The sequence below is a fragment of the Arabidopsis lyrata genome (assembly GCF_000004255.2).
Source record: "Arabidopsis lyrata subsp. lyrata unplaced genomic scaffold ARALYscaffold_2, whole genome shotgun sequence".
In the NCBI taxonomy this organism is placed as follows: domain Eukaryota; kingdom Viridiplantae; phylum Streptophyta; class Magnoliopsida; order Brassicales; family Brassicaceae; genus Arabidopsis; species Arabidopsis lyrata.
Genome location: NW_003302554.1, coordinates 14,741,351 through 14,768,841, shown reverse-complemented (window position 1 = coordinate 14,768,841; position 27,491 = coordinate 14,741,351). Strand labels below are relative to the sequence as shown.

Here is a 27,491-nt window from a genome sequence, read left to right as displayed (position 1 = left end):
AATTGGCCGCGCGTGAAAAAATTTTTTGGCGGGAAAATTTTTGGCGGGAAAAATTTTACGGTAAAATTTTACAAGGTTTTTAAAGGTTTTACAAGTGTTTTGGCGGGAAAATTGCGGGATCACTTTTCCCGCCAAAAAATATTTTGTATTTTGTGGACCTAATTTTGTTTCAAATAAGGGTAAAATGGTCATTAAAAATTAAAAGAGGGCAAACTTAAAAATGGACTCTCAAAGGGGGCATTTTTGAAAAGGGGTATTGAAAAAGGGGCATTTTTAACAATTTCTCTAGTTAAAACGACAACTATTCGAAAACGGAGGGAGTATGCAACTAATTAAAATAACAATATTAAAAAACAAATTAATAACCAAACATATACACATATTAAATATACTTACCTTAAATATATATTTCAAAATTTTAAACATTTAATTATATATATATAAAGATTTTATTCTATTTTGGAAAATTATTATTTCCTAAATTATAAAAACCTAAACTTTGTATAAATGTTTAATGTGGTTGGTGCATGTATCATTGGTGCATATAAGGCATAATTATATGATTAATTTTATGTCATATATTTAATTTTTTTTTATATTAGAAGGAATAATTTTCCAAATATGGAAGAAATCTTTATTTATAAAATAATATTTGAGATTTTGATACATATACTATGATAAGTATATTTAATATTTGTATTTTTGGTTATTATTATTTTTTAATTTTGTTATTTTTAATTAATTGCATATATTTTTACCTAATTTATATTACCAGGTTTTAGTATATATACACGTTCTGTTTGTACTAACATTAAAATGTTTCTATAGCCCAATGGTTGAGTGTCTCTTATTGTTGTAACAGGTCAGCAGTTCGATTCTTTGGAGATGCCATTTTTCCTTCTTATTTTCTGGTGAAACGACGTCGTTTGAAAAACTTCAAAACGACGTCATTTTGATCGAACGGAGAATCTAACGGATTGTTAACAGCGTCAGCATCGTTCTAACGGAGACTTAACGAGACAGGTCAACGGAAACTTTGTGATTAAAGAAATATTTCGAGAGTTCATGTTTTAATCGTCCCAAATTTAAAAGTTGGCACATTTTTCGACATTTTTCCCATTGATCAATGCTTATGTTTCCCTGATTAGTAATCTTTCGTTGTAAAAGTGAGGCTATGCTAAATGCTATTGCGTGCTATATAATAGCTGTCGATTTATTCATCTTGAAATTATGTGACTATTTCAATGAAACCCTCTTTTGGAATTAACTTTATATCGGTAACGCCCCTCTTTAGCATATTGTTGACTTTTTCAAAAATTACTCGTGGGATACATTTACTCAAAATTGAAATTCGATAAATTGTGGTGACATATACATTATTACTCTTGTGATTCTAAAATTAAATAGTAAAAGAGAAATATAGAAATATATAAATTTGTAAAAGGAAAAAAAGAAAGAGGTCTAAGAATATGATAATTGGGGTGTAAGATAGGGGTGGGCACAGCGCGGATATCCGAGTTTGTAGTGGTATTTGTTATTCGATTCGTTTTTTCCGAATACTAAGTTTTTCGATTCGTATTTGCTTCGTTAGTGACCGGATACCCGGCTGTTCGAATATCCGTTAAAATCCAAACTATTTGCCGGATATTCGATCCGTTAAGTATTTGTTTAAAATTAAACAAAAAAAAAATTTAATAAATAAAATCTAATCCAAAAATTGTAAAATTTTATTAAAAATAGTAATATTTTATCAAAAATATATATATTTCTCCTTTAATTGTTCAAACTAGTAGTTCAAATAATTAATTCAGAGATTAAAAATTATAAAACGCTTACAAGAATAATAAAATTATAATTTATATATGTAATAATCTATATATATGTATGTATTCCGGAGCGAATCGGATATCGGCTAATTTAAATTATAGTATTTGATATTTGCTCCGATTTTTACGAATATCTATTTTTAATATTTGATTTGCTTCGAAAAGTTACGGATATCCGGATTTTTCAAATCGAATCGAATCGAATAACAGATCGAAGCGAATCTAACGAATATTTTGCCCAGCCTGCAAGAGAAGAAAATGCCAACGAAGTTTCTAGGGTGGAAAGTATAAAGACAAAAAAATATTAATACAAATAATAAGAAAAGATGTTGAAGGGCTTTATAACTTCTTTTTCAAACATATAGACTACATAATAGTTTGATTGAGTTGTCTACTTCGTAAAATCGGACCCCCACACCTTATTTTTCTCATCGAATCATTGCCATCTTTATTGCTACATTCCTTTCTATTTTTTTCTTATTACTATTCCCTTTTACTGTTTCTGACCTAAATTTAAATAATTGAATGTGTGATTGTGTAGTTTATCTATAAACCTTATTATCATTCCTCCGATCGTGTACCTATCCATAGTAACAATACAGTTAAATTAATTAGAATGTTCATTTTGTTTTCAATACACGATTACAATTATGCCTTAAACTTGTACATACCGACATCATAAATAGCTATAGGCTATAGGTAATACGAAATTAATAATCATAAACAAAATTGTAATCTATAATAGAGACCCTTTTTAAAACACAAAACCAAAAGAAAAAGTTTAGATGGTAAAAGAAGAATCTACCCAACCATAATTGCCATTACCAATGCATATATTAACTTTGATGCATGTGAATTGTGAGGTGATTCAGGTGATGGGGATGATAAACCTCTAACCCCGTGACATTGTTTTTTTATAATCGCGACCGATCGGACATTGTTAAAAAAGAAGAAATTATCACTTTATACTCTTCTGTTTATTATAGTTAGCTTTTCAATATAAAACGGATGTTAAAATTTTGTAACAAAGAAATCGGTCGAGTCGTGTGATTTAGCCCAAAAACTTTGGCATCGTTGTCCATCGTGTGTATTTGGAGGAAAACATCATTAGAGAGGGCCACACTTTATGAATATTAAACACATTTAATTGTACTAAATCCTCGGCATAACACTTTTATCAAGTCACCATGTACTTGCTATAAATATGGTCGAGTCTAGTCCATAATATATATGCATCTCTGATCTCTCATATATATCTGCGACATCGTCTTGGTGAGAGTAGTAGACATGGGTGCTCTTGATTCTCTTTCTGAGTATATCTCCGACTACTTCCGCGTCTCCAGAAATAGGAGGAAGCGTAAAGTCATGCAGACGGTGAATATAAAGGTGAAAATGGACTGCGATGGTTGTGAACGCAGAGTCAAGAACGCGGTTTCCTCCATGAAAGGTTTGAATCTCCAGCTCGTAATCTAATGATGTCGTGAATGGTTTCTGTAGTATTCCTTATAATTTCTTGATGATTTCCATAAAACGTCACCACTTTTATGTAACAACTAACAACAACCCATTTCCATACGAATCTTGTAGGGGTGAGATCGGTGGAGGTGAACAGAAAGATACACAAAGTGACGGTGAGTGGATACGTGGAACCGAAGAAGGTGTTAAAGAGAGTCGAAAGGACAGGGAAAAAGGCGGAGATATGGCCGTACGTTCCCTACAACATGGTCGCATATCCATACGCAGTCGGAACTTACGACAAAAAAGCTCCGGCTGGTTATGTCAGGAAATCTGAGCAGTCGCAGTTGCAGCTGTTGCCGGGAGCTCCCGACGACAACTTCGTTTCTCTTTTTAGCGACGAGAATCCCAACGCTTGTACCGTTATGTAATAATAGTATACTCTAGTAGTATATATTATCCATAACATGTAACGTTGTATCAAGCAATTGGCTCTTTCTCTCTTTTGGTATGTGTATGCATCGAGGAAGAACCAACAAGTAACTTGTGTAAATTTTTCAAAATAAGTTAGTGGAATATGTATAATCAATATGTTTTATATCAAGTATTTTCGGGTGATATTGTTTTTACGATTATCTAAAATTAATATATTAGTGGAATTAAATACTAAAGGTTATTAATTGAAGTTAGTTTTTAGATAAAATTACGAAAAAGAGAAAAACGGTTAAGTGTTTAACTTGGGTAAAATTTAAATTAGGAAGAAAAAAAAGCTACGTGCTGTTGGAGTTTTATCGGTTTTGTGGAGGCAAATTGGTGAGAAAAAGAAGTGTTGTGAATTGGTTTTGTGTTAATCCATGCAAAGTGAAATACATACATCATCATATAATAAAATATTATCAACTTCTAAACTCTATCTTTTATCTTCCATGACGTAATTTCTGACACGTAGAAGATCCAACATCGATTAAGTAGATTTTCTTCGGAGCCATTAACTACGATTGTTCCTCAATCGAAGTATATATGCGGCTGATGATGCACGATATCTGTAATACAACATTTATTAAAAAAACGATATTTATACACATAACTTTGTTAGTAATGACTTTAGGTTTAGAAAATGACGCGTAACTAATCAAAAATAATAATAGTAACCGTAATTAACTTGGAGTACGTAGCCGTAGCAAAATCTTTCCGACCACCCGTAAGGAGACAAGTCATTTTGTAAGTGAAAGTAGAAATTCTGTTTCTCACGATACTATTACTTTATTGCACAGTTTTGTCTGCTACTTGTTTTATTTATAACTATTTTGAGTATGTTTGTTACATGCATGGATGATCGGAGATGTAATATATTATTCTTCGAGTAAAATTGTGGCACCATATAAATATCGAACCTTATAGAATTTTGCTTTTAATATTTTTGTAGTTCACACCTTGATGAGTGTGTATATATATGTGACATATAATATGTTGGCCGAATTTTTATTAATTCTATACTTCTTCATCATACCTAAACTCAAAAAAAAAAAAAAAAATTGCTATATCATAACCAATTACCATTTACCAAGATGTGAATAGTAAAAATACCTCACGTAAAACAAACACCTGTTTAATTCTTAGAATGAGTGATCTTTAAATAAAATCCCAAGAAGATTAAAATCCGAAGTTATATATTATCATGGTGCTTAGGATGATCGAGATGACATTTATTTAAGTATCTCCCTGGATATTTCAAATCAACTGTTTGGGACTAAACTGAAATGACTGATTATTAAATTATGACTTAACACAACTTGAAAGTTGAAACACACAAAAAAAAAAGATATGTTAGATTTGAAATTGTGAAAAGGACACAAAACATAACAAATGGAGAGACTAGAAACGACACACGAAGGGCATACGCAAACGCGCCGCGTTTTAGCGCATTGAGGTGGGACTTAAGGAAATCGTCGTTTTGACTGTGACAACCACAATTTTAGCTTGGTGGGAGATGTGGCTTTTGGATAATCTACACGTGTACAGTAACCAAGACATCGACGGCTTACAGTCATTTTGACTAGGAACACCAAAACATAGACAGGCTCAAAAGTCAATAGTGCTGGCAATTATCTGCGAAACCAAAAACGAACCAAACCTGAAATTTGTAGAACTGGATTGATCGTAAAATTTGAATATAATATAAAAATGTGTGTAATGGTTGAATTTGTTTTAAATTTTGTTGATTCAATTTCAAATTGATTAATTTCGGTTTGAATCGATTATTTTAGTCAGGTTTGATTTTTTTCCCTCACACTCTATAAAAAGGTAATTTGGTGTAATTTCTTGTTAAAATTTCATTTTTGGGTCATTTGGATTGTCAGAAAAATTTTCTTTAAAAAAAACTGAAGATATATCTTTTAGTTCAGTTGTATAAAATAAGATGTGTATTCATATGAAAAGCATAGTGTATATATATATATATATATATATATATATATATATATATATGTGTAACCACTATTTGCCTGCTTTTTACGTTAGAACTCATGCTAGATGATAATCTTTGGAGTAGCATCAACAAGAGTTTTAAAGTAACAATAGTTCCAATTTGTAACAAATAAAGAATAAGTTAGCTTTTGGGCTGTTAGATTATCCCCTTTTGAAAAGTTCTTGGTTCAAGTTGGGTTCATTTTGGGCCTGGCTAGATATATTTTATATTTTGAGTCTTTGATAAATAAGATGCTTTTTTGCTACTTTTAAAATTAATGAAGAACAAGTTTTTATCAAAATAAAATAAATGAAAAAATTTAGAGAACAATAGGTATGCTGGATTTCGGCTAACTCGCAGATAAACGGTTCGACCTTTAAGGCCAAACATAACTACAAATTTCAATAGTTGAAATTCGGTGTTTGGACATGCGAGCAAAGATCCGTTTGGTGAAGGAATGCTTATGAGACCTCCCACAAGCTTGGATGGTAACCTTTAGCCATTATGGGTCTGCGATAATCCATGTTACGAGAGGCGAAGTGAAGTAGCTAAAACGATAACATGGTTAAGACAATTTTCGAGAGATTGGAAAAACTTATTCTAAAAAATTATGTAACGCTTAAGTTGGAGAAAATATCTTAATAACGGGACGAAATATAGTGGACGAACTAGGCGACTAGGCCCAAAAGTTTCCATGGTTTACTTTCATGTATTAGTTATATTAGAAAATAAAAAGAATGAGCTTCTTAGAAGAAGGTCAAATTTATTCGAAAAAGACCCATATTGTCGTATGAATGGACATCTAACCTAGATTTGAGAAGCCAGAATTATGAACCTTGTTAATTGTTATTCAAAAAAAAGAATTATAAACCCTATTTAATTTTCAGTTTTTGATAGATATGAATCATATTAATTTTAAAATAAATATTAGTCATCAAGTACATAATATTCAAATTCTACTTTTATAAATATAGAATAGTTTACTAATTAAAAAAACCATTCCTTTTTAGATTATAAATTTTAGGAAAGAACGACTCAAGAGTCAAAAGTATGAAAGCAAAGATCGACAAAGTTATTTCACACCACACACTCATATGTATAAATACGCAAAAACCCAAAGAACTTCTTCAACTTCTCTCCTCAACTTTTAAGTATTCCACACATACAAACACACAAACACACACTTGACTTTTTCGCATATTTCGACAGCTCGTGAAGGACAAAGACATGGAGCCTAAGCCTTCTCGGAGGATAATGACCAGAGACATTTTCCTCCTAATCGTAACGATGACATGGCTCGTAACCGGAGACGCAGGAGGCATAAAGGCAAAGGAGCGACTGTTCAATCTTGAGAAGCTAGAGATGTTCGTTGACAAGCTTCCTCATATCCCTACTCTTCATGGCTACCACTTCGTCAATGGCTTCCTTAAACCCAAATCTCTTCACATAGGCATGTTCCTCAAGAAATGGGTATTTAATTCTTACCTTATTCTCATTTTAATTCTTTCCTTTTTTATAATTTTTTTCCTTATTCCTCAGTTTTTCTGAAGTTATATTTGGTATGTGAAATTAAATTTTCAGTCTATAGTCATTCGTGAAAACAGATCATCTTCCATTTCTGTCCTGAGGCTATAAATGGCCAAAATATTTAGATAGAAAATTCAAATAATCATCATTTAGTGATTTACACCTGTATTACATGCAAGAAAATAGACTCATTAATTTTGTTGACCAACTTAAACAGACTAATTAATGTTGAATATTAACATTAAAATCCAAATCGTATAAGATTAGTGAAGCTAATTTGCTTTTTAATTACTTGGCTACGGCTCTTAGGTTGTAAAGTGATTAGAATAGATTCGTGTTTTGTGTTCACACTCTTGTCCCCTCCCTCACTTATATTTGTCGTCTTTGAGAAAAAAGTATAATGATAATATACTTTTTATCACTCGTCATGTTGAATATTTCTTGCCCTTCACCGAATGAATACTCAAATTCCTTTTTGTTTATAAACTCTTGACCAAAACAAATATTGAATCTAAACTCATTAATGACATGAATTTAACATATTAAATATTCGAAATCGTATAGATTAGTGAAACTTAATCGCTTTCTAGTTGGCTACGGGTCTTTGTTGGTAAAGTGATTGGAATAGATTCATCTTGTGTATCCAATCTTGTCCTCTTCTTATTATTTTTCCTCTTGGGAAAAATATCTAATGTTTATAAGTCTGACGAATCAGTGCACTTTCTTTTATCACTAGTCAAATTTAATACTACCTCCGTTTTATAATATAAGTCGTTTTAATTAAAAGCACGCAGATTAAAAAGATCTACCTTTTAAAAGTTTAACTAATCATAAAATAGTCTTCATAATATCAATAATCATAAAATATTAAAATAATATATAAATTACATAGAAATTTGAAAACGACTTATATTGTGAAACAAAAAAAATTTTCTAAAACATCTTATATTATGAAACGGATGGAGTATTATTTGCTCTCCTACCGAATGAATACTCTTTTACTCCTTCCGTTTCATAAAGAGTGTCGTTTTAAGGTTTTATTTTTGTTTCACAAAGAGTGTCGTTTTAAGTTTTCAATGCAAAATTTAATGATTTTTTATGTTTTATGACCATTAGTATTCTGCAGATTGCTTTACTATTGGGCAGATTATGTTTAGGTATATAGTTAATGATGTTTTTGTTTAGAAAAAACAAAAAATTTAATGTTTTCTTAATCTGTGTGCAAAACTCTAAAATGACACTCTTTGTGAAACAGAGAGAGTATTATATATAAGCTCTTTACATTTTGTTTTTGATAAATTGTACTAAGAACAAAAAATATAATGATTATTTGATAGAAAGTTAGTACCCACTAACTATATAACTATGATTGCTTTTGTACCACTTTGGCCTAGCTAATTGTGCTCTGCTTCTTTTAACTATTTTATTACTCTGCTAAGTGCTAATTATTGAATCGCATGATTTGAATTTTTGAATATTCTCCAACACTGTCACACACACTAATATGAGTTAAATTATTGTGAACTACAGAAATTCCACAGAGACTTGCCTGCCACGCCAGTGTTCGCATATGGTACATCGAGGCGTTTAGCAACAGTTCCTGGACCGACAATAGAAGCTGTTTATGGAGTCGACACCTACGTGACGTGGCGAAATTACCTCCCGTTACATCATATCCTCCCTTGGGACCCAACAATCTCCCCTGCAATCCCTAAACACGGCGGCATTCCCACGGTGGTTCACTTGCACGGCGGCATCCACGAACCAACTAGCGATGGAAATGCAGATTCATGGTTCACTGCTGATTTCAAAGAGACTGGATCCAGATGGACTAAAAAGACTACGCATTACGTTAACAAGCAACAACCTGGAAACATGTGGTACCATGACCACGCGTTGGGTTTGACTAGAGTCAACCTCCTCGCTGGTTTGCTAGGTGCTTACATTCTCCGCCACAGCTCCGTCGAATCGCCTCTCCGATTACCTACCGGCCGTGAATTTGATCGTCCTTTGGTCATCTTTGACCGAAGTTTTCGTAAAGATGGTTCCATTTACATGAACGCTACAGGGAACAACCCGTCGATTCATCCGCAATGGCAGCCAGAGTATTTCGGCGACGCCATCATTGTGAATGGTAAAGCTTGGCCGCGACTAACTGTCCGTCGCCGGAAATATAGATTTCGAATCACAAACGCTAGTAACGCAAGGTTTTTCCGGTTCTTTTTCTCCAACGGTCTCGAGTTCATTGTCGTGGGTTCTGATTCAGCTTATCTAGCGAAACCAGTATCGACCAAATCGGTCCTCCTCGCTCCGTCGGAGATTGTCGACGTCGTCGTTGACTTTTCAAAGTCAACATCGAAAACGGCAATTCTTGCCAACAATGCACCTTATCCTTACCCGTCCGGAGATCCTGTCACGGAAGAGAACAGCAAAGTCATGAAGTTTAAAATCAAGAACAGATCAGAAGTTGACACGTCGACTATTCCGAAGAAGTTAATTGATTACCCGCCTGCTAATGTATCAACCTCCTCACGTACACGTTACATTGCTATGTTCGAGTATGTGTCTAGCACTGACGAGCCAACACATCTATACATCAACGGTTTGCCGTACAACGCTCCCGTGACAGAAACTCCAAAAATCGGCACAAGCGAGGTATTTATTACTACAATTTCACTAATTTATTAACCGTTTAATTCGTATAATTAACTCTTACAATAATGAAGGTGTGGGAAGTGATTAATTTGACGGAGGATAACCATCCATTGCACATTCACTTGGGATTGTTCAAAGTATTGGAGCAAACGGCATTGGTGAATAGTGAGGAGTTCACAGACTGTATGACTAAAGAAAACGACGCCATCAAGTGTCAGATTAGCAAATACGCTCGAGGAAACAAGACCGCGGTGACGGTACACGAGCGGGGATGGAAAAACGTATTCAAGATGATGCCGGGGCATGTAACGAAGATCCTCGTCAGATTTTCTTACATTCACTCAAACGACTCTTACTCCTTCGACGCAACGCAAGAGCCAGGCTATGTCTACCATTGTCACGTAAGCTAGTAAAAAAAAAAAAAAAAAAACTAAAAAATTGATAACGAATTTAGCTTTTTTTTCTTTTAGAACTCTGACTATATATATATGATTGCAGATATTGGACCATGAAGACAATATGATGATGAGGCCTTTTGCAATGGTCAAGTGACAAGATGTTAAATGGTGGCTATGATTCTAAAACTAAACAACTTATAATTACGAGTGCAGAAAATACGAAAATATTTGATTGAATTCGTGATATCTTTATACAGAAAGTCTTAAGAATACTTCTATTGAAATATTGCTATCATTGTTTTTAACTCGGCCACCTTTTTAATGGGCTTTTGGGCTAACACTTACGGGCTTTAAGGGGCCCAATAACAATATTTTTTGCTTAGTATATGATTTTGGGTAGGGTAAGTGAGAGAGGGGAGAGGTGAGTGAAATTGGAAAATTCCTCGTATACTAAGTTCCTAACCACCAGTCAAATTCAATTCAATGCTCCCATGTTTCTCCCTTATCTGTTCCTGAACCTTCACTCTTTAATTTTGTGGTTTCCTCCTGTTTTCTCATAATTTGTTTATTTTCATATTATATTCGGAAACTTCTGATATTATATCAAATAATACATCCAAATAATTTTAAGCCACTTGTCAAATATCTTCTTCGTCTTCTTCTTGTTTGATACTCCACACACATTTTAGTGAAACTATTATTGAGATACCACACACATGTATATATCTTTGATATTTCACAAAAGGTATCTATCGAAGCCATACTTTTATTTTACGAAAATGTGGATAAGAGTGAGATTTGGATTGGTACTGGTAAGGCAAATTAAATGCGACATATTTCCACATTTATGATTCCACAAATTCTAATGGCTTTGAACATATATGGGACCAGTTTTTATTTGTTTCAACTTCAAAATGTAGGACCAATTAACAAGGTTGATGTGTTCTTCTTGTTCTTCCTCGTTCATTAATGTTTAAATGAGCATGCACGCTTCTCTCAACCCACCAGTCCAAGTCAAACCTATATCCTCTATCCATCCCCTAATCCTATATATCAGTTTGCTTCTCGCAAACCACCTCATAATCAATCAACAGTTTTTTTTTAAAAAAAAAAAACATAACTCAACCAATCTCACTTTGAAAAAGACATGAACAAGATCCGCCTCCGTGCTCTCTCTCCGCCTTCCGGTAACTTATTTTCTTTTTATATAAACAGTAACATTCGTGTGTTTGGCTATTCATATGACCAATTATTCATAGTTTAAAGAGGTCGATGTAGAACTTATATATCACAATATCACATATGTGGATATGCATGTGGGAGTTTGTGTGGATATATCGTTTTAATTTGTGAAATCTGATCCCTAATCATTTTTAGGAATGCAACACCGCGGTAGAAGATGTCGATTGAGAGGTAGAAACTACGTAAGGCCAGAAGTTAAACAAATTAACTTCTCAAAAGATGAAGACGACCTCATCCTCAAGCTTCATGCACTTCTTGGCAATAGGTTCTTATTTATTCATTCTTCTTCTTCTTTAATTCAATAGTAGTGGGTTCGGTACGTGATAATAATAACTGTTTATGGTATGTTTTTTTCAGATGGTCATTGATAGCGGGAAGATTGCCTGGACGAACGGACAACGAAGTTAGGATCCATTGGGAAACTTACTTAAAGAGGAAGCTCATGAAAATGGGAATCGACCCAACCAATCATCGTCTCCACCATCACACCAACTACATTTCGAGACGATACCTCAATTCCTCACATAAGGAACATGAAACAGAGATTATTAGTGATCAATCTTCTTCAGTATCGGAATCATGTGGTATAAGTACAATTTTACCCATTCCAAGTACCAATTGCTCGGAGGATAGTACTAGTACCGGACGAAGTCATTTGCCTGACCTCAACATCGCTCTCATCCCGACAGTGACTTCTTTGCCAGCTCGTTGCCTTCAAGACTTTAGTGAATCCTCTAACAATGGTTCAACTGGTCAAGAAACGCTTCTTCTATTCCAATGAAAATTGTTGTATTTCTTTGTACACATCTTGCTAAATAATGTTACATTACAAAGGCCCCTATATTATAATATTCACTAGAGAGATGTATAACGATGTTTGAAATATGTTAATCCTGAATTGGACCGTTGAAACAACTATTCTCTTAAATGTCTGGTTTTGTTTTCGGTGATTAGTAGTAGTAAATCGTTAATAACCAACCGACGATAACCGCTGAATATGGGATCAATCCAGCTATAAGAAATTAGCTAATATATAGAGCAATGTATTTGCGATGCACATTGACGGGAAGCATTAATTAACTCTCTTAAAATGGACAAGTATGTTCATCTTCCTCCAAACTACACTTTACTCTTTATGCAAAAGCAATTTAAAACTCTCTTTTCGCACAAAGGAATCTATCAATACGAAACTTACTTACTAAAGATATAAAGGAAGCAAATTAGTTTACTTAAACACCAAAAGACATGTATCTATTTAAGGATGTCTTAAGCATGGAGATGTCTTAAGCATGGAGACTATAAGTCAAATATCACCTCACCACCTAGTACAAACACGTTCATAATAAATTTGTATGCTTTGTTTGAGATTTGACTTTGGTGTAAACATATTAGACATCAATTAATAGAGTTTTCTTTTTGTTTGTGATATTGAGAATTAATAAAGTCCTCTTGAAAGTAAATACAATTGTACAACCGCTATTCAAACATCATCTAGTATTAAACCAAACTGCATGACCAAAGAAAACGAATGTTTGATGACAAGTAGAAAGAAGATTGTTTGCTGAGAAAATGGACCCATTTATCATAGGAACTGCAATCATCATTAATGTTTTTTTTATACTATTGCAGAATCTACAACTATCAATGAAGTTGTTTCCACAACTGCATAAACTCTGATCTCACCTTCTCTTTCATACTATTTGTCTTTTGTTTCGCAAGTACAACTACCCCATAAATTCCAGAAATAACGGCGAGTACGTATTGTGGTCAGTGGAGAGTTGTGCATGTGTGGATGTTCAAAGAAAAAATCACCTGCCTTATCAAACACTTCAAGGTTATTTAGAATCTTTATCTGATTCAGAGTCTCAGACGAATACCCTCTTCATTAATCTTTTTTTTTTTTAAGTAGATTTCTTTATTTTTGCATATGTCCAAAAAAAATTACGAAACCAGCCAGTCAAACTTAACAATAATGTCTAAGAGATAATGTTGTCTATTTTTCAAGTTGTTATTGGTTGTTATGTAGGACGCAGAAGTCACGGGCATGGAGGACGCGGCCGATATATGATGTGCATGTCGTGGTTGAACCTTTCTTTTGTTAAACCGATATAACTTTTTAATACACACTATTTGTAAGTCATGTTTATAAATTTTACTAAAAGTATATTAAACTGTTGTAAAATAGTTTCAGAAAATTATAGGTCCCAAATTGTATATATGCTTCAAATCTTCTAAAAAGTTGTTAAAAATTCGGGTCATGTTCGACCATTTCGTTTTCATGCCCATGAACTTTTGCTCCTGGAGTAGCTAAATAGGGCTAAGATACGATCATGCTACAATACTCACCAAAATGATGTTAATTCATAGCATATGCCATGTGAGCATATCGTCCTCAAACTATTTAATTTTTACTTAACATTCGTATGGCTAATTACGAGTCATATATTTTGTAGCCTTTTTGATTTAATGTGTTTGTATTGTATGAAAGAATGAAATTTTAATAAGCGCATATTAAGTTTTATGGTTATGTACTTTTTATTTTGTTTTCAACATTTGCTTTGGAGTAGTTTTCAACATTTAATAAGCGCATATCTCAGGTCTTTCAAATGAGTTTTTCTTGGATCCTGCGAAGAAAATCTCAAAAAGTATAATAATTTGGTCTGGGAAAAACCACACTGCTGCTTTTTAAAAAGGAGTAAAAGATTTCAAAAAGTAACAAATCAACGATCAAACAAACAATAATTACACTTAAAAAGTAAATTTTTAAAGGAAAAGAAAACATATAAAGCTATAATTAGGTAATTACAGAGAAAATATTTTTTTCCATCTTTCAATAAGTGTAAGACAGATCATATACCATCTAAACATTCCAATGCAATGCATCTAAGGACAGCAAATTTTATCTTAGTTTCATTTCATATAGAAAAACTAACTAATTTGACTATTCATTACCATTTAAGATTATATAATACATATAGATATACAATTGGTCAATTTTTTTATTCCTTATAACTCCATTAGAATATAATAAATTTCAACACAACTATAAAATACAATAATACAAGATCGACTTTACAACTAAGCACGCAACAAACCATATCCTTAGATAAATATAAAAGTTGAATTTTCTTGAATTTAAAAGTATGGTTCGTTTCTATTATAAAGTTTGGCTCCAATACAAAATCATAATAATTGAATCTTTTTTAACAACTGTATCCTCTTCTCTTCAAGCTCCGGGAATCTTGCTCTCAATTATCCAGTTTTGTTGTATTGTATTATTCTAATGTATTACAAAAATCTTTATCTAAAATAATTTTTTTAAAAAATCCATATTTGGACTTAAACTGAATAAAAAAAAGGAAAAAAAAAACACTGAAACCAAAACGGTGTCGTAACAGGGACTGATCTTTTTTCGCCACATGGCTTCGTTGGATATAAACATAAACGATAGAGACGCATCTGTGTCAGAAGCGAGCCAGCGAGAGCAAGTCCCAAATTCGAATTTCAAGCCGCCGTATGCGACGGCGTAATGGCTGGTGGAGCTATCACTCCCGCTTCTCTGATCGGTCTTATCTCTGAAATCAATGAGGTTCCGGTGAATTTTGGGGTGTTTAAGAAGGATTGTGCCGATCTCGCGCGACGTGTTGGTCTCTTAACGCATTTGATTGAGGAGATTAGGGATTCTTCTCCTCCTCCGCCGGAATCTGATGCTTCGTCGTCGTTGATTTCTTATGAATGTGATTGGTGGTCTGATCTTGTTGTGGGGCTTCAAGCCGCGAAGCGTCTTTTGTCTTCAGCTACTAGTTTCCAAGCTCGCGAGTCCTCTGTAAGCATTCTCTACGATTGAAAATGGAATTGAATTTGAGAAGCTTTTCGATTTCACTAAACGAAATGATTATTCTTTAGATTCATTATTTTGGAGGAAGAATTTGTTTTTAGTCTTTTAGATTGGAAGCTCTTGTTGTTGACATTTGTGTAGTTCACAAGCATTGTTTAACAAACAAATGAGAAATTATCTAAACTTTGATGTGTAATCTTGATTGAAGGATGGGGCTGCCAAGAGAATTTTATTCCAGTTCCAATGTGTTACATGGAAGTTGGAGAAAGCATTGGGTGATTTGCCATATGATCGATATGACATCTCTGACGAAGTCCGCGAACAGGTAAAGTTCGTTCGTGACTATGAACATTTGTTTTTTCTGTGTCTGGTTGGAGGTGTTTCTAATGTTCTTTCTTGTGATCAGGTGGAGCTAGCAAGATTGCAGTTAAGAAGAGCAATGCAGAGATATGGATCGTTAAATTCGAAGAAGTTCTCGAGTGCTTTATCTGAGCCAATGGAGAAAGATGCCTCAAGCAATACAAAGAGCAAAGTTATTGAGAAGTTGGAGAGTATTCCAGAGACTGTGCATTCCAACATTCCTTTATCAGATGAGAAGAAATTTGAATCACCGCCTCCTCGGAAGAGCTCTTCGGTTTCCTTGGCCTTCTTTTTATCAAAGGATGCTGATGATGAGAGATTAGAGAAAGTAGTTACCAAGAACAGCGATGACTCACAGAAATCGGATAAACTCACAATCCCTGAGGATTTTCTTTGTCCAATCTCTCTGGAACTGATGAAGGATCCTGCTATTGTTTCCACAGGACAGGTCTGATTTTAAATATCAAATCTTTACATAGCGCTAACGTATGGTTGTTGATTTGAAACCTTAACAATGATCTTCCCTCTTCGTTGACAGACATACGAGAGGTCGTACATACAGAGGTGGATAGACTGTGGAAATCTAAGATGCCCAAAGACCCAGCAGAAACTCAAAAACTTTACTCTTACTCCAAACTATGTCCTCAGAAGCCTGATATCACAGTGGTGCACTAAGCACAACATTGAGCAACCAGGTGGTTACATGAACGGTAGGACCCAAAACCCTGATGGGTCTTTCCGTGATCTAAGTGGAGGCATGTCAGCGATCCGGGCATTGGTTCGTAAACTCTCTAGCCGATCAATCGAAGAGCGCAGGACTGCGGTTTCTGAAATCCGCTCTCTGTCAAAAACAAGCACGGATAACCGAATTCTGATTGCAGAAGCAGGAGCCATCCCTGTTTTGGTCAAGCTTTTGATCTCAGAGGACACTAAAACGCAGGAAAATGCTGTCACTTGCATTCTTAACCTCTCCATATACGAACACAACAAAGAACTGATCATGCTTGCAGGAGCAGTCACGTCTATAGTGCTAGTCCTCCGAGCTGGAACCATGGAAGCTAGAGAAAACGCTGCAGCAACTCTCTTTAGCCTTTCGTTAGCTGATGAAAACAAGATCATAATAGGCGCATCGGGTGCGATACTAGCCTTAGTGGATCTGCTTCAGTATGGAAGCGTCAGAGGGAAGAAAGACGCAGCTACGGCTCTGTTCAACTTGTGTATTTATCAGGGAAACAAAGGCAGAGCGGTTAGAGCCGGTATAGTACACCCATTGGTGAAAATGCTGACTGACTCCTCGAGCGACAGGATGGCCGATGAAGCCTTGACCATACTCTCGGTTCTAGCTAGTAACCAAGTCGCGAAAACTGCGATTTTGAGAGCCAAAGCTATACCACCTTTGATAGATTGTCTCCAGAAGGATCAACCGCGAAACCGAGAGAACGCAGCTGCGATACTACTATCTCTTTGCAAGAGAGATACTGAAAAACTAATCTCCATTGGTAGACTTGGAGCTGTTGTTCCATTGATGGAACTATCAAGAGATGGTACAGAGAGAGCTAAACGAAAAGCTAATTCTTTGCTAGAGCTTCTCCGTAAATCATCCCGAAAATTAGGTTCACTCTAAATAGCCCTTAACAAGAATTAATTTAGTTTTGCTGGCTATTGATCTGTTTATTTTGTCCTGTTTTATTTTTGAGTTTTTGGATGACTAATTAATTTCCATTTGAGAAAGTGGTGGAGTCAAAAGAGTTAACGAGAATCGAACTCTTTTTTGACTCACCTTTGTATTGATTTGTTACTTCCAACATATCATATGATTGATAAAGGTCGTTTGTTACTGTTCCTAGAAAGAGAAATCAAATTAGCTTTTGATTTCAAATTCGTTAGAAGTCAATCTCTTCACGTGCCCTTTGGGAAAAAAAGGACAACGTAATTTTCCACATTAATCGGAGTGATTAACGCAAGTGTCATTTTCTCAGAAAACATTGGTCACAAAACTTCCAAATTATACAATGGTCTAAGTGAAGAACAGTACACATTTTCCATTTCAATTTATAAAATTAACCATAAGTTTTGGGTTGTTATTGGTCTTTTCAAGATTGATAGTGAGATGCGACGTAACTTTTGTCTTCTCATTGTTTAAATATTTTTCAAGATTTGGCATTTTGTTGACCAAGAAATGGTTCACTATCATCAGCAACCAACTATAAATCAAATCCAAAATCTATAATGATCTGATCTAACACAGCACCCACCTTGAACTACTGAGCTCTTAATAGGCACCCACCCACCAAAAAAATTTCATCTCATTTGTGAACTTAAAAGATACCAACGTTTTACAAAACATCATTCACCAAAATGGGTAATAGCTTGGTAAGCAAGAAAACTGCGAAAATCATGAACATCAATGGCGAGAGTTTCAAGCTGAAAACGCCGGTGAAAGCTGGTACAGTGGTTAAAGATTTTCCGGGCCATATTCTCTTGGAATCCGAAGCAGTGAAGCGATTTGGGATCAGAGCAAAGCCCTTAGAGCCACACCAAAACTTGGAATCCAAAAGGCTTTACTTCATGGTGGAACTTCCAAGGTATTATTATTATTCTTATTCTTCCAAAGTTAGAATCTTTTTGAGTAATCTTTCGAAACCCGTGTGGCAGAACATGGAAAGAGAGAACCCCAAGAAGGGTTCGGTCGGGAATCCAGATGAGTGCCAAGGAGAGACTAGAAAATCTGAAGCTGTCTCGTAGATCATCATCTGATCTCTCGGTAATGAAGAAGAAGACAGAGGAGGTTGATGATGAAGAGAGAGAAGTGAGTAGCGTGAAGTTGAAGTTACCAAAGTGGAAAATTGAGAAACTGAGGAAAGAGAGTGAGAGTGGCTCTGATTTCTCCAACAAGATCACACAACTTTGTCTCCTTCACATACCAAGTGGTTTGATTCATCAAAGACAACAACATTTGCTTCGTAATGGAGGAAGAAACTTTGGGATTGAAGAAAAAGAAGAAGGTGCCAAAATCACATGAGGTGGTCAATATTTTTTAAGGGCTTTGATCTTATTTTATTTTTGTTGAAACATCGATCCGTTTCTCATGCCATGTTTCTTGCTTCTTTAATTACACTAGGAAACAAATGTGCTCCAACTTATGTCACAACTTACATCTTCTAGTCTATTCAAAATTAAGAAAAATATATACATACTAACAACAAGTGGTAGAATAAGTTGTGTCATTCAGATAATTTTTGAAGAAAATCTTCTTTGATCATTTTGGTTGCAGAAGAGGTTGGAATTCTTGAAAAGAGCAAAGCAGAAGACCTGTGATTTCTAATTTGTTTTCCTCTATTTTATTCTTATTTTTAGTTTAGTTACAAAACACAATTCTTAAGAGAGATACAAAGCTTATAATGTTTCTTATCCACTTATCATGTCTGTGGTTCTGTTACATGACACTGCAACACAATCAGTTTCTATGTCAAAAATCTGAAAATAAGGATGAATTACAGATATTAAGACAAAAGAGAAGAGATATAAGCAAAAGGCAAATCATTAGTATCTTTTTTCTTTCAATTTGGGGGGCTTTAGTTTGGCCGATAATTACAATATACAATTCTCTAGAACTCAGAGAAACCAACACACCAAAAAAAAAAAAAAAAAGATAAATCAATCAGTCAGGTTCGAACCTGTATATTACGTGTCTGTTAACCAATTTCCCTTTTTATTTTGAGAAGAACAAATTGGAATCAGTAAACAAAAGAATGATGAAAAATGGTTTCTTTTATCACTCAAGAGGTCCATGGCTCAGGAACAGTGAGAAAATAAGTGGTCATGGCCTTTCTAAACCTCCTCTTGTACTGTTTTGGTGAGACTATGGTTGGAGAAGCATTCTTGGGTCCACCCAAAATGCCTGAAGCTTTGACCCAAGTCTCAAGGTGCTTGTCCCATGTGTACTGTCTCATGAAGTCGATGATCCCAAGAACCAGTTCTTTACGCTCTTCGTCGAACCCAACCAGCAATGAATAGTCCATCACATCCACAGACTAACAAGGGAGAGAGATAATGAGCCAAACAGATTAACCAAAACGTTTAAGAACAAAAAAGTTATGAGATTACTTACAGCCAAGAAGTTGGTGTCGTTCCATATAGCTCTTTCCAGGCTTCGCTTGGCCTTGCTTCCTAGGAATATCGGTTCTGTGCGCAGTGTCTCAAGCAGATTCATGTCTAACAAAACTTTGTCTGTTCCGGATGTGTTTGGATTGTACCGTGACCGTGCAGATCCTTTGAGATCATAGATCCTCGATATTCTTCTGTTGTAGAAGAGATTCTCCATCACCATCAAATCCATCTTTGTCTCTTTTCCACCTTTCGGATGTTTAATTGATACCTGCAAGCCATAGCATTCCAATCAATCGTTTGCATGCTTAATTATTCCATTTCAAAGTCCTACAAGTTTACAGTTCTTATACTGTCACTAACCTGGTAGATACCGAGAATCTTAGCAAGACAAGTGGGGCTCCCGGAACTGAGTGATTCCTTCAAATATTTGAAGTATTCAGGTGCAAAATCCTCGAAAGAATCCAGCTCGGTTTTGACGACTTGTTTTATGATGAACCTCTCGTCCAATGACTTGGCAAAGTAAACATTGCTTTTCCCTCCCTGTGCAGACCATCTCTGACACCGGCTCAAGGATCTCACAAAGTCCACTTCACTCGGACAGCATGTCTTTCTTAGAGTGTCAAACTGCGTTGCAAAATAACACGTCACAGAGAACTTCACTTTACCTTCAGTTGCAGTAGAGGAAGAAGAAGCGCGGTCGCTGAAAGAAATGGTCAAATGCGGAGACTTTCTATCGTCTTGAGAAGACCCATACACCGCGTGTTGAATGTAATCAACATCCATCGACAGAGAACGCCAAGTCGAGAAGGTGGAAGGTTCGGACTCTTTGTTATTCAAGTTGCTGCTACTACTACTAGAAGCGAGACCTTTGTTAACGATCCACTCCTTATATTCCTTTGAATTGATAGCATATGATACAACACTTGCCGGATCATCATCATATACAGGAACCACGATATCGTTGAGGCCTCGTTGAGGAATCAGCATCCGCGCCCCATCAGCCATTTGAGATGCTGAAGAGATGTAAGTAGGCGTTGAACCAACAATCAGATCCAATTTCTGTACTTCCAGTGGCAACATCTGTGAGTAAGTCCTCATCACATTTGAAACAGGGTCCCTCACCATATTCCTATACTCACCAGAAGCGTGGAAAGATCTGAGGGTCGAGAGATACAAAGAAGATGGTGGCCAACCTTTTCGGATCCGTTCTTGAAATCGTATCGCTGAATCAAAAGACTGGACTCGGATTGGCCTGGCAAGTCTCCGGAGAGGAGAATTAACAGCTGAAAAGCCTTCTGTCTCAGCAATTGTCTCGGCTTTCTCTAGATTTTGAAACGAGCCCAACCACGCCGAATCTATCCTCTCAGACAGAGAAGTGCCAGGGGAGGGCATGCTTTCCGGATCTTTGTTATCACCATTAGCTTCTGAATCAGTATGGGCTTGTTCTTCCCTCTCATCTGAACCCTCCTGCATTTTACGGTCAATCTTTGGAGGATCCTGCATCTCTGGATTCCGAGAAGCATTGTCATCACCAGTTTTAAAAACTGATGCTTTCTTGAGTTGAGAATTTAGCAAGTAAAGCTGATGATCCCAAGCATGAGCACCAATCATGAGTGCCCGTCTCAATCGATTCAGCTCTAGGATATCCAAACTTCCCTGAATTTGCAGATTCTCCTCAAAAATAGGTTGCAGCGCATCCTATTCATGATGAGGAAGATTCCATCAAATTCAAGATTTCAGAAGCACAAGAAGTCTTTAAAAAAGGGAAACAGAAGAAGCATAAGCAAAAGAACCAGAAGCTCACGTCGTATTCATCTTTTTCTTTCACGAGTTGATCTTTTAATCCGATGACGCGACTCTGTAGATCACATGCTTCAGATTGTTCAGGTTCCAGCAAACTGCTTTTTTCTTCCATGCGGTTCAGCATACCAGATATCTCCGCATACATAGTCCGCATTTTACCAGCAAGCTGTAAAATGCACAAACAGAGAAGTATATGAGGGTATAGCATTTGCATATCCAAAACCTGAAGCAAAAGAGCCTTAAACTTTTTCTTAAAATCTACCTCAGCTGCCTCTGTCCGTATCCACTCCTGTTGAGGATGGCTGTTGAACTCAAGCATCGACGGGGGGAGGAGGACCGTAAGTATATTGATGGGAGAATATCTAAAGAACGCAACCATGTTACCAAATCTGCAAAACAATAATGTTAATAGTGCTTTAACAACATTGAGATAACCTTAGAGAATGAGATTATACAGCGTGGTTACCCATAGAATCGAAGGCAGTCTCTTTGAAGCGAATGACCACAAGATGCAACTCGATTCGCAGTTGCATGATTCGAAAAGCTAAGTTCCAAAAACTTTCCAAAAGACAGTCCCCATGCTGCATCAGACATAACTACTCTACGAGTAGCAGGTGGGACTCCATCTACATGTGCACATCTTAAGCAGCGATGCCACATCCATATCTTCCCATCTTGTTCACCAGGAAGCTTCATGGAAGGGAGACGTCTAACATTGATAGTAAGGTTTCCATTCTGATGAGAATAGCAGAGCACATGCGCATCCACCAGCTCCTTGCAAGATCTACAACTAGAAGTCTGTCCAGGGAATAGGATATATATTAGATTGCTTATTTCATGGAATTTGTAGAAGACAAAAAAATGGATTCACATTTTAGATGAAAGAGCTACCTTATCGAATAGATCATCTTTCAAATATCTCCCGAGAGGTTTATCAAATGATCCATAGAACTTAATCCGCAAGAGTCGTGAGCGTTCACATACTGATTCTTTCAATACACAACGGCTTGAAAATGAGACCAATATGCTCTGATGAGAGTCCGCAGCAGAGAAATACTCGCTGGAAACATCATCTTCATAGAGGCTCTCATTTTGTGGTAAATCTTGAGTGTTCACTAATTGGTTCTCTTCTTCACCTCTGCCGTTCTCTTCTTCACCACTCAGCTGTTGAGTCGGCGTTTCAGGGATTTCACTACTTAAGCACAAAGTGGGTTCATGCAAATCATTTAACTGATTCGAAGAATATGATCTTGTCACCAAATTACTGGCAAAATCTCCATTCAGGGCATCAGATTGTTCAGTCTCAACTTCAGAAGCAATTACGCCAGAAGATGGTGGGAATATTTGACTAGGATCAAAATCCTCACACAATGATTCACAAACCTCAAGTTCAGGCAGCAGGGCCGTATTTTCATCTTCATGTGCAGCTGTTTCAATCAAAGCTTGACTATCTGTTTCTGTAGGAGATTGAGTTATTAAGGAAATGCCTTCATCAATGATCCTCCTTTGTGATGCTGTCCGCACCATTCCCGGTTGTTTCAGTCTAATTTTAGGCAGAGAAGCACCTTCATCCGCAAGGAATGAAGTCTCCAGTGATAAGTGATAAGCTGCAAATACAGCGTACTGAATAACGTGTTTAACCTTCTTTAGCTCCTCGCGACAACTTCCCCGAAGCACAACCTGCACAAGTTTCAGAAAAGTCTAATCAAACTGAGAATGAAGAACTGGTGAACAGTTTATACAAATAACAAGTACACTCCGGAAGGAAGATAGTAAACTTAAGGTAGCAGACTTCTTAGCTACATAGGTTCAAGCTTTATGAGTAAAAAAACCCGTGAAAGCAATAAATGAGCATACCGTGCAACCTAGGCGCCTAGGACACCCTTCAAAGTACATCAATGTCCTTGATGGTTTTCTGTTTGACTGATTGCCAGCTTCATGTTGCTCCAACACTTTCTCAGTCCGGAACAGCTCACAGTGACCCAATCGAGCAGTAGTAATACTATCTAGTGAGGGGCAAAGAACAGCACCGGTGCAACGGGCTATACGGTCCAGCAATGACTTTTTCACATTGAGCACCAACGAAATTTCCTTCTCTAGAAGGTATTGTTGGGCATATGAAGATGCACTTTTCTCTACCAGAAGAACATTAGGACGAAGGGACTCTATTTTTGCAATTATCGCCTTCATATGTTCATTTTCCTGTCCAACACACATAATTCAGTTTTGTTCAGCTTGTTAATCAAGAGGATATTATGCAGCCATCATATAGAAACAGTAACACACCAACCTGTTGAAGCAACGTGTTAAAGGATGCTAATTGGCCTGCAACTCTCTGATACTCAAGAGACCCAGCTAAAAGCAGCACCCTTGGATTTTTGTACTGTGATGTCATTCGCTTGTGCGTAATGTTCTTGCTACACACTATTCCCCTGATGAGAATGCTGCAGAAACAAGGTATTCAATTAATAATCATCAGCCAGAGGACAATACTAAATTACTAATGCAACGAATAGTGGCAAAAGTTTGAAAAGAAAAGGTTCCAACAGATAATTATACCTCTCATTTTGATTTCCCGATGCTACACATTTTATTTTCACATAATTCCCGGGATCCATACTGCCGCCTGCACGAGTATCCGGCTTTACAAAATTTGCAGCCTGCCACGCTAAAGCAGTGACAATATCCAGCCATTCCCCAGCACTGCCATCATCAGATGGACTAAGCTCCTCCCCACGCAATAGCTCTGCAACAAGAGCTCGGAAGTGGTCATGCACCACGGTTCGAAGAGGTTCATTGCTATTTTCTCCCAGTTTCTCTCTTGTAGGAACGTGGCTAGAAAAGCTACTACTCAATGAAAACTCGGTAGCAGAGTCCCCAATCTCATCATCTTCGTCATCATATTGAAAGTAATTACTCTCAGCATCATCATTCTCGTCTTCCGGTGGTGGAGGATACCAGATGCGGCCGTTGTTCTCAAAATCCAACGGCGGTTGCAACTTATCCTCTTCCTCCTCGTGATCTTCCTGTTCCAATACCCCCTGACGTAGCTTAACTAAATTACCAGCCATGAGTTGTTCTTGATGATTATCAAAAGAACAAACAGTAGGGCTTCTTAGGTCTTTCGCGTGCTGTACAAAGCGCCCAAGAGGACTAAAATTGTTCCTTAATGGACTGTCGTGAGGACTGGACCCAGCAGAAGATTTACAACTAAAAAGCTCATGTCTAGCACTAACACTACCCGACTCTATATCTGAACTGTCCTGATAGTATTCACTTGAAGGGCTTAACAACTGTTTACCACAATATCTAGCCTCTTCTTCCTCTCCCCTGCAAACACACACAAAACATACACTTACTCCAACATGTTTAAAGACTCCTAATTGATCACAAAAATTGTAACTTTACTCATAAATGAATGTAAAAATCGAAACTTTATCGCAGAATACCTGCTAGGATAGCAACGAATAGAAGCCATGTTCCTACAATCACGGATTTCAAGACTCGAAGCAAGACTCTCGGTTTCGGTAACAAGAGAAGAAGGCGGATCAGGACTATCCCGGGGATGAACCTTATCATAGCTCTTACCCCTTAACTCACGAACCTCTCCATCACATTCTCTGCACAACTTCATCTTGCTCTCTTCTGTACTATCAGAACAACTCTTGCACCAACAAGAACCACAACTAAGACAACAATAACCTTGTTCCACCTTGGTTCCACAGTCATGACACATTTTGGAAACGATTGGCATAATTTCAAAGTCTTGTTTAGATGAAGACAAGCACAAAGAATCACTTGAATCCAAAGTTATCCAAGACCTAACCTTAACAATTAGATCTAGCAGTGAACCATCAGGTATTCCCATAAACAATCAAAATATTTACTTAAAAACAAATCTCTAATTCTCCTCCTCCTTCTCTCTGTTATTTTTGTCCCCAGATTTTGAATGAAAATAAAAACAAACTCAATCTCTGACTTTGATTTTTGTATATTAAAAAAAAAAAAAAAACCTCCCACAACAAAAATGGTGGTTAGATTTAAGATGAGAAGAAACAGTTTCTTTTTCTTTTTTTTTTAAGTTTAGAGCAGAAACAAAGTCCTACATCAAATCCAAATGTCTATCTAGAAACCCTAGATCAAAAAACCCCCCACCCAAATCACAATCTTTAAAAGAACCAAGAAACAGATCAAATACCAACACAACCCAAGAAAACTTTATCAGAATATGAAGGAAGAAAAAGAAGAAGACTTTGGACGATTCTTGACTTTAACCTCGACCAAAGCTTTAAGAGTGAAATTGAAGAACAAGAAAGAAGAAATAGAGAGAGAAAGAAGAAAAAAAGGAAAAAAATTAAAGACTGGGCAAAATGAGAATCAAAAGGAGAAAGAGAAGAAGTACAGAGAAGGTTCCTTTACTAGCTCGCATCTCGATATCACTTCTTGAGGAGAGCTTTCTCTCACTAAAGGGAATATTTTTTATTGCTTCTTCTTCTTCTTCCTTCTTCTTGTTCTGTAATAGAATTTTTCTAAGCTTTGTTATTACAAGACAGAGAGAGAGAGATAGATCAAACCAAAATCCAGCTATGGCAAAAGATTTCTAGAGAGAAGCGATTCCTTATACTGCTCCGCCATTAACTGTTCACACCTTTTTCTCTCTCCTCTGTTCCCTTTACCTTGCCTCTTTTTTTCTTTATTTTATAATTCAACTAGGGTTTTTAAAAAAAAAATCTGATTTTTAAAAATTTAAGTATATAGTTTTGATAGATAATTTTTGTTTTCCTTAATATTTTTTAAGAAAAGAAACATGACAAAGACCTTCAAAGTCTTTTTATTTGACAGGATAGTGACTCCATCTTCAAGCTTCCGTTTTCAATTGGTCATCAACGGCGTTTTTCTTTCTTTGTCTTTTTTTTTTCTTTATATAAAAACCTTTTTTGGTTGAACTCTTTTAATAATTATATCCAAAATCTCTTTTTTTTGTGTGTTTTAATTCTTTTCCAACAGTAGACATAACCTATTTAATGGTTTTTAATGAGTATATTATTAAATAGAGAAGATCTCATAATATTCCTAAAACTTTATTTTTCCACAACAAACATGTGAATCTGATATTTAATGGAATACATTAATTAGTCAAATCTCTTCATAATTCTTTTACTATTTATGTAGATAGAAATTTATCTACTGTAAATGAAAAAAAATATCAGAAATTATGAGAATGGAATTACCGGAGGCTTTTGAGCAAACATACACATATAATTGGAGAATGAGAAGATAACGATAATCTAATTATATAATTGTTTTCGCTGTAATTAGTAATAGCTTGTATATGAAGATGTGAATTATAATCAGAGTAAATAATTTTGACTAGGTTATGTGTTAATACTCCATTGATAGGCTAATTAGCAGCGTTTGATTATTTATGTATAAACTTGACTAATGAATTAGTTAACAACTTATAAACAGTTGTCCGTTAGTGGTGGTGGGGGTTAATACGGGAAGGTGTATTTGTTTTCTAAAAATGGAGTGCGTATTTACTATTTAGGTATGGATTTAATTCTCTCTGTTGAAGGCATAGAAAATAAATAAATAAAATCTATCCATTAAATTAATACAATTTTTTAGTATAAGAAAATAAATGAAAACTGGCGCAAAAAAAAGAAAATGAAAATATGAAAGCAAAAAATGGAAGACAAAAAAATGTCACGACTCACGCGCTTGTGTCGTGAACGTGTAAAACACGGACCGTTGACAAAAAGGCAATACGAGTAAAGTAGAACCATCCGTTTGGGTTAGAGCTTTTAGGT

The 27,491-nt window shown here is 35.8% G+C and overlaps 6 protein-coding genes across 6 annotated transcripts; 5 read left to right on the top strand and 1 right to left on the bottom strand.

Annotated features, from left to right (window-relative positions):
- Window positions 1-2,780: 2,780 nt before the first annotated feature.
- On the top strand, window positions 2,781-3,903 carry LOC9324880 (heavy metal-associated isoprenylated plant protein 20). Its single transcript, XM_002888771.2, has 2 exons — window positions 2,781-3,273; window positions 3,414-3,903. The coding sequence occupies exons 1-2, from the start codon at window positions 3,114-3,116 to the stop codon at window positions 3,710-3,712; spliced, it is 459 nt and encodes a 152-aa protein (XP_002888817.1). The 5' UTR covers window positions 2,781-3,113; the 3' UTR covers window positions 3,713-3,903.
- Window positions 3,904-6,720: 2,817 nt separating this feature from the next.
- Window positions 6,721-10,962, top strand: LOC9324879 (multicopper oxidase LPR2). The gene is made up of 4 exons (XM_021035152.1): window positions 6,721-7,218; window positions 8,806-9,930; window positions 10,002-10,331; window positions 10,429-10,962. Exons 1-4 carry the CDS (start codon window positions 6,976-6,978, stop codon window positions 10,480-10,482), a joined length of 1,752 nt encoding a protein of 583 aa, XP_020890811.1. The 5' UTR covers window positions 6,721-6,975; the 3' UTR covers window positions 10,483-10,962.
- Window positions 10,963-11,165: 203 nt separating this feature from the next.
- LOC9324878 (myb-related protein 308) lies at window positions 11,166-12,498 on the top strand. The gene is made up of 3 exons (XM_021035153.1): window positions 11,166-11,515; window positions 11,706-11,835; window positions 11,928-12,498. The coding sequence occupies exons 1-3, from the start codon at window positions 11,476-11,478 to the stop codon at window positions 12,349-12,351; spliced, it is 594 nt and encodes a 197-aa protein (XP_020890812.1). The 5' UTR covers window positions 11,166-11,475; the 3' UTR covers window positions 12,352-12,498.
- Window positions 12,499-14,896: 2,398 nt separating this feature from the next.
- LOC9324877 (U-box domain-containing protein 10) lies at window positions 14,897-17,614 on the top strand. Its single transcript, XM_021035723.1, has 4 exons — window positions 14,897-15,396; window positions 15,617-15,733; window positions 15,815-16,216; window positions 16,307-17,614. Exons 1-4 carry the CDS (start codon window positions 15,100-15,102, stop codon window positions 17,390-17,392), a joined length of 1,902 nt encoding a protein of 633 aa, XP_020891382.1. The 5' UTR covers window positions 14,897-15,099; the 3' UTR covers window positions 17,393-17,614.
- Window positions 17,615-17,851: 237 nt separating this feature from the next.
- LOC9323408 (uncharacterized protein At1g66480) lies at window positions 17,852-19,419 on the top strand. The gene is made up of 3 exons (XM_002888767.2): window positions 17,852-18,353; window positions 18,424-18,791; window positions 19,043-19,419. Exons 1-2 carry the CDS (start codon window positions 18,127-18,129, stop codon window positions 18,788-18,790), a joined length of 594 nt encoding a protein of 197 aa, XP_002888813.1. The 5' UTR covers window positions 17,852-18,126; the 3' UTR covers window position 18,791; window positions 19,043-19,419.
- On the bottom strand, window positions 19,294-26,353 carry LOC9324876 (putative 1-phosphatidylinositol-3-phosphate 5-kinase FAB1C). The gene is made up of 11 exons (XM_002887297.2): window positions 25,131-26,353; window positions 24,241-25,011; window positions 23,972-24,125; window positions 23,539-23,883; window positions 22,573-23,361; window positions 22,148-22,479; window positions 21,944-22,070; window positions 21,683-21,847; window positions 20,239-21,576; window positions 19,880-20,146; window positions 19,294-19,802 (listed from the first exon to the last, which is right to left on the bottom strand). The coding sequence occupies exons 1-11, from the start codon at window positions 25,547-25,549 to the stop codon at window positions 19,548-19,550; spliced, it is 4,962 nt and encodes a 1,653-aa protein (XP_002887343.1). The 5' UTR covers window positions 25,550-26,353; the 3' UTR covers window positions 19,294-19,547.
- Window positions 26,354-27,491: the final 1,138 nt, after the last annotated feature.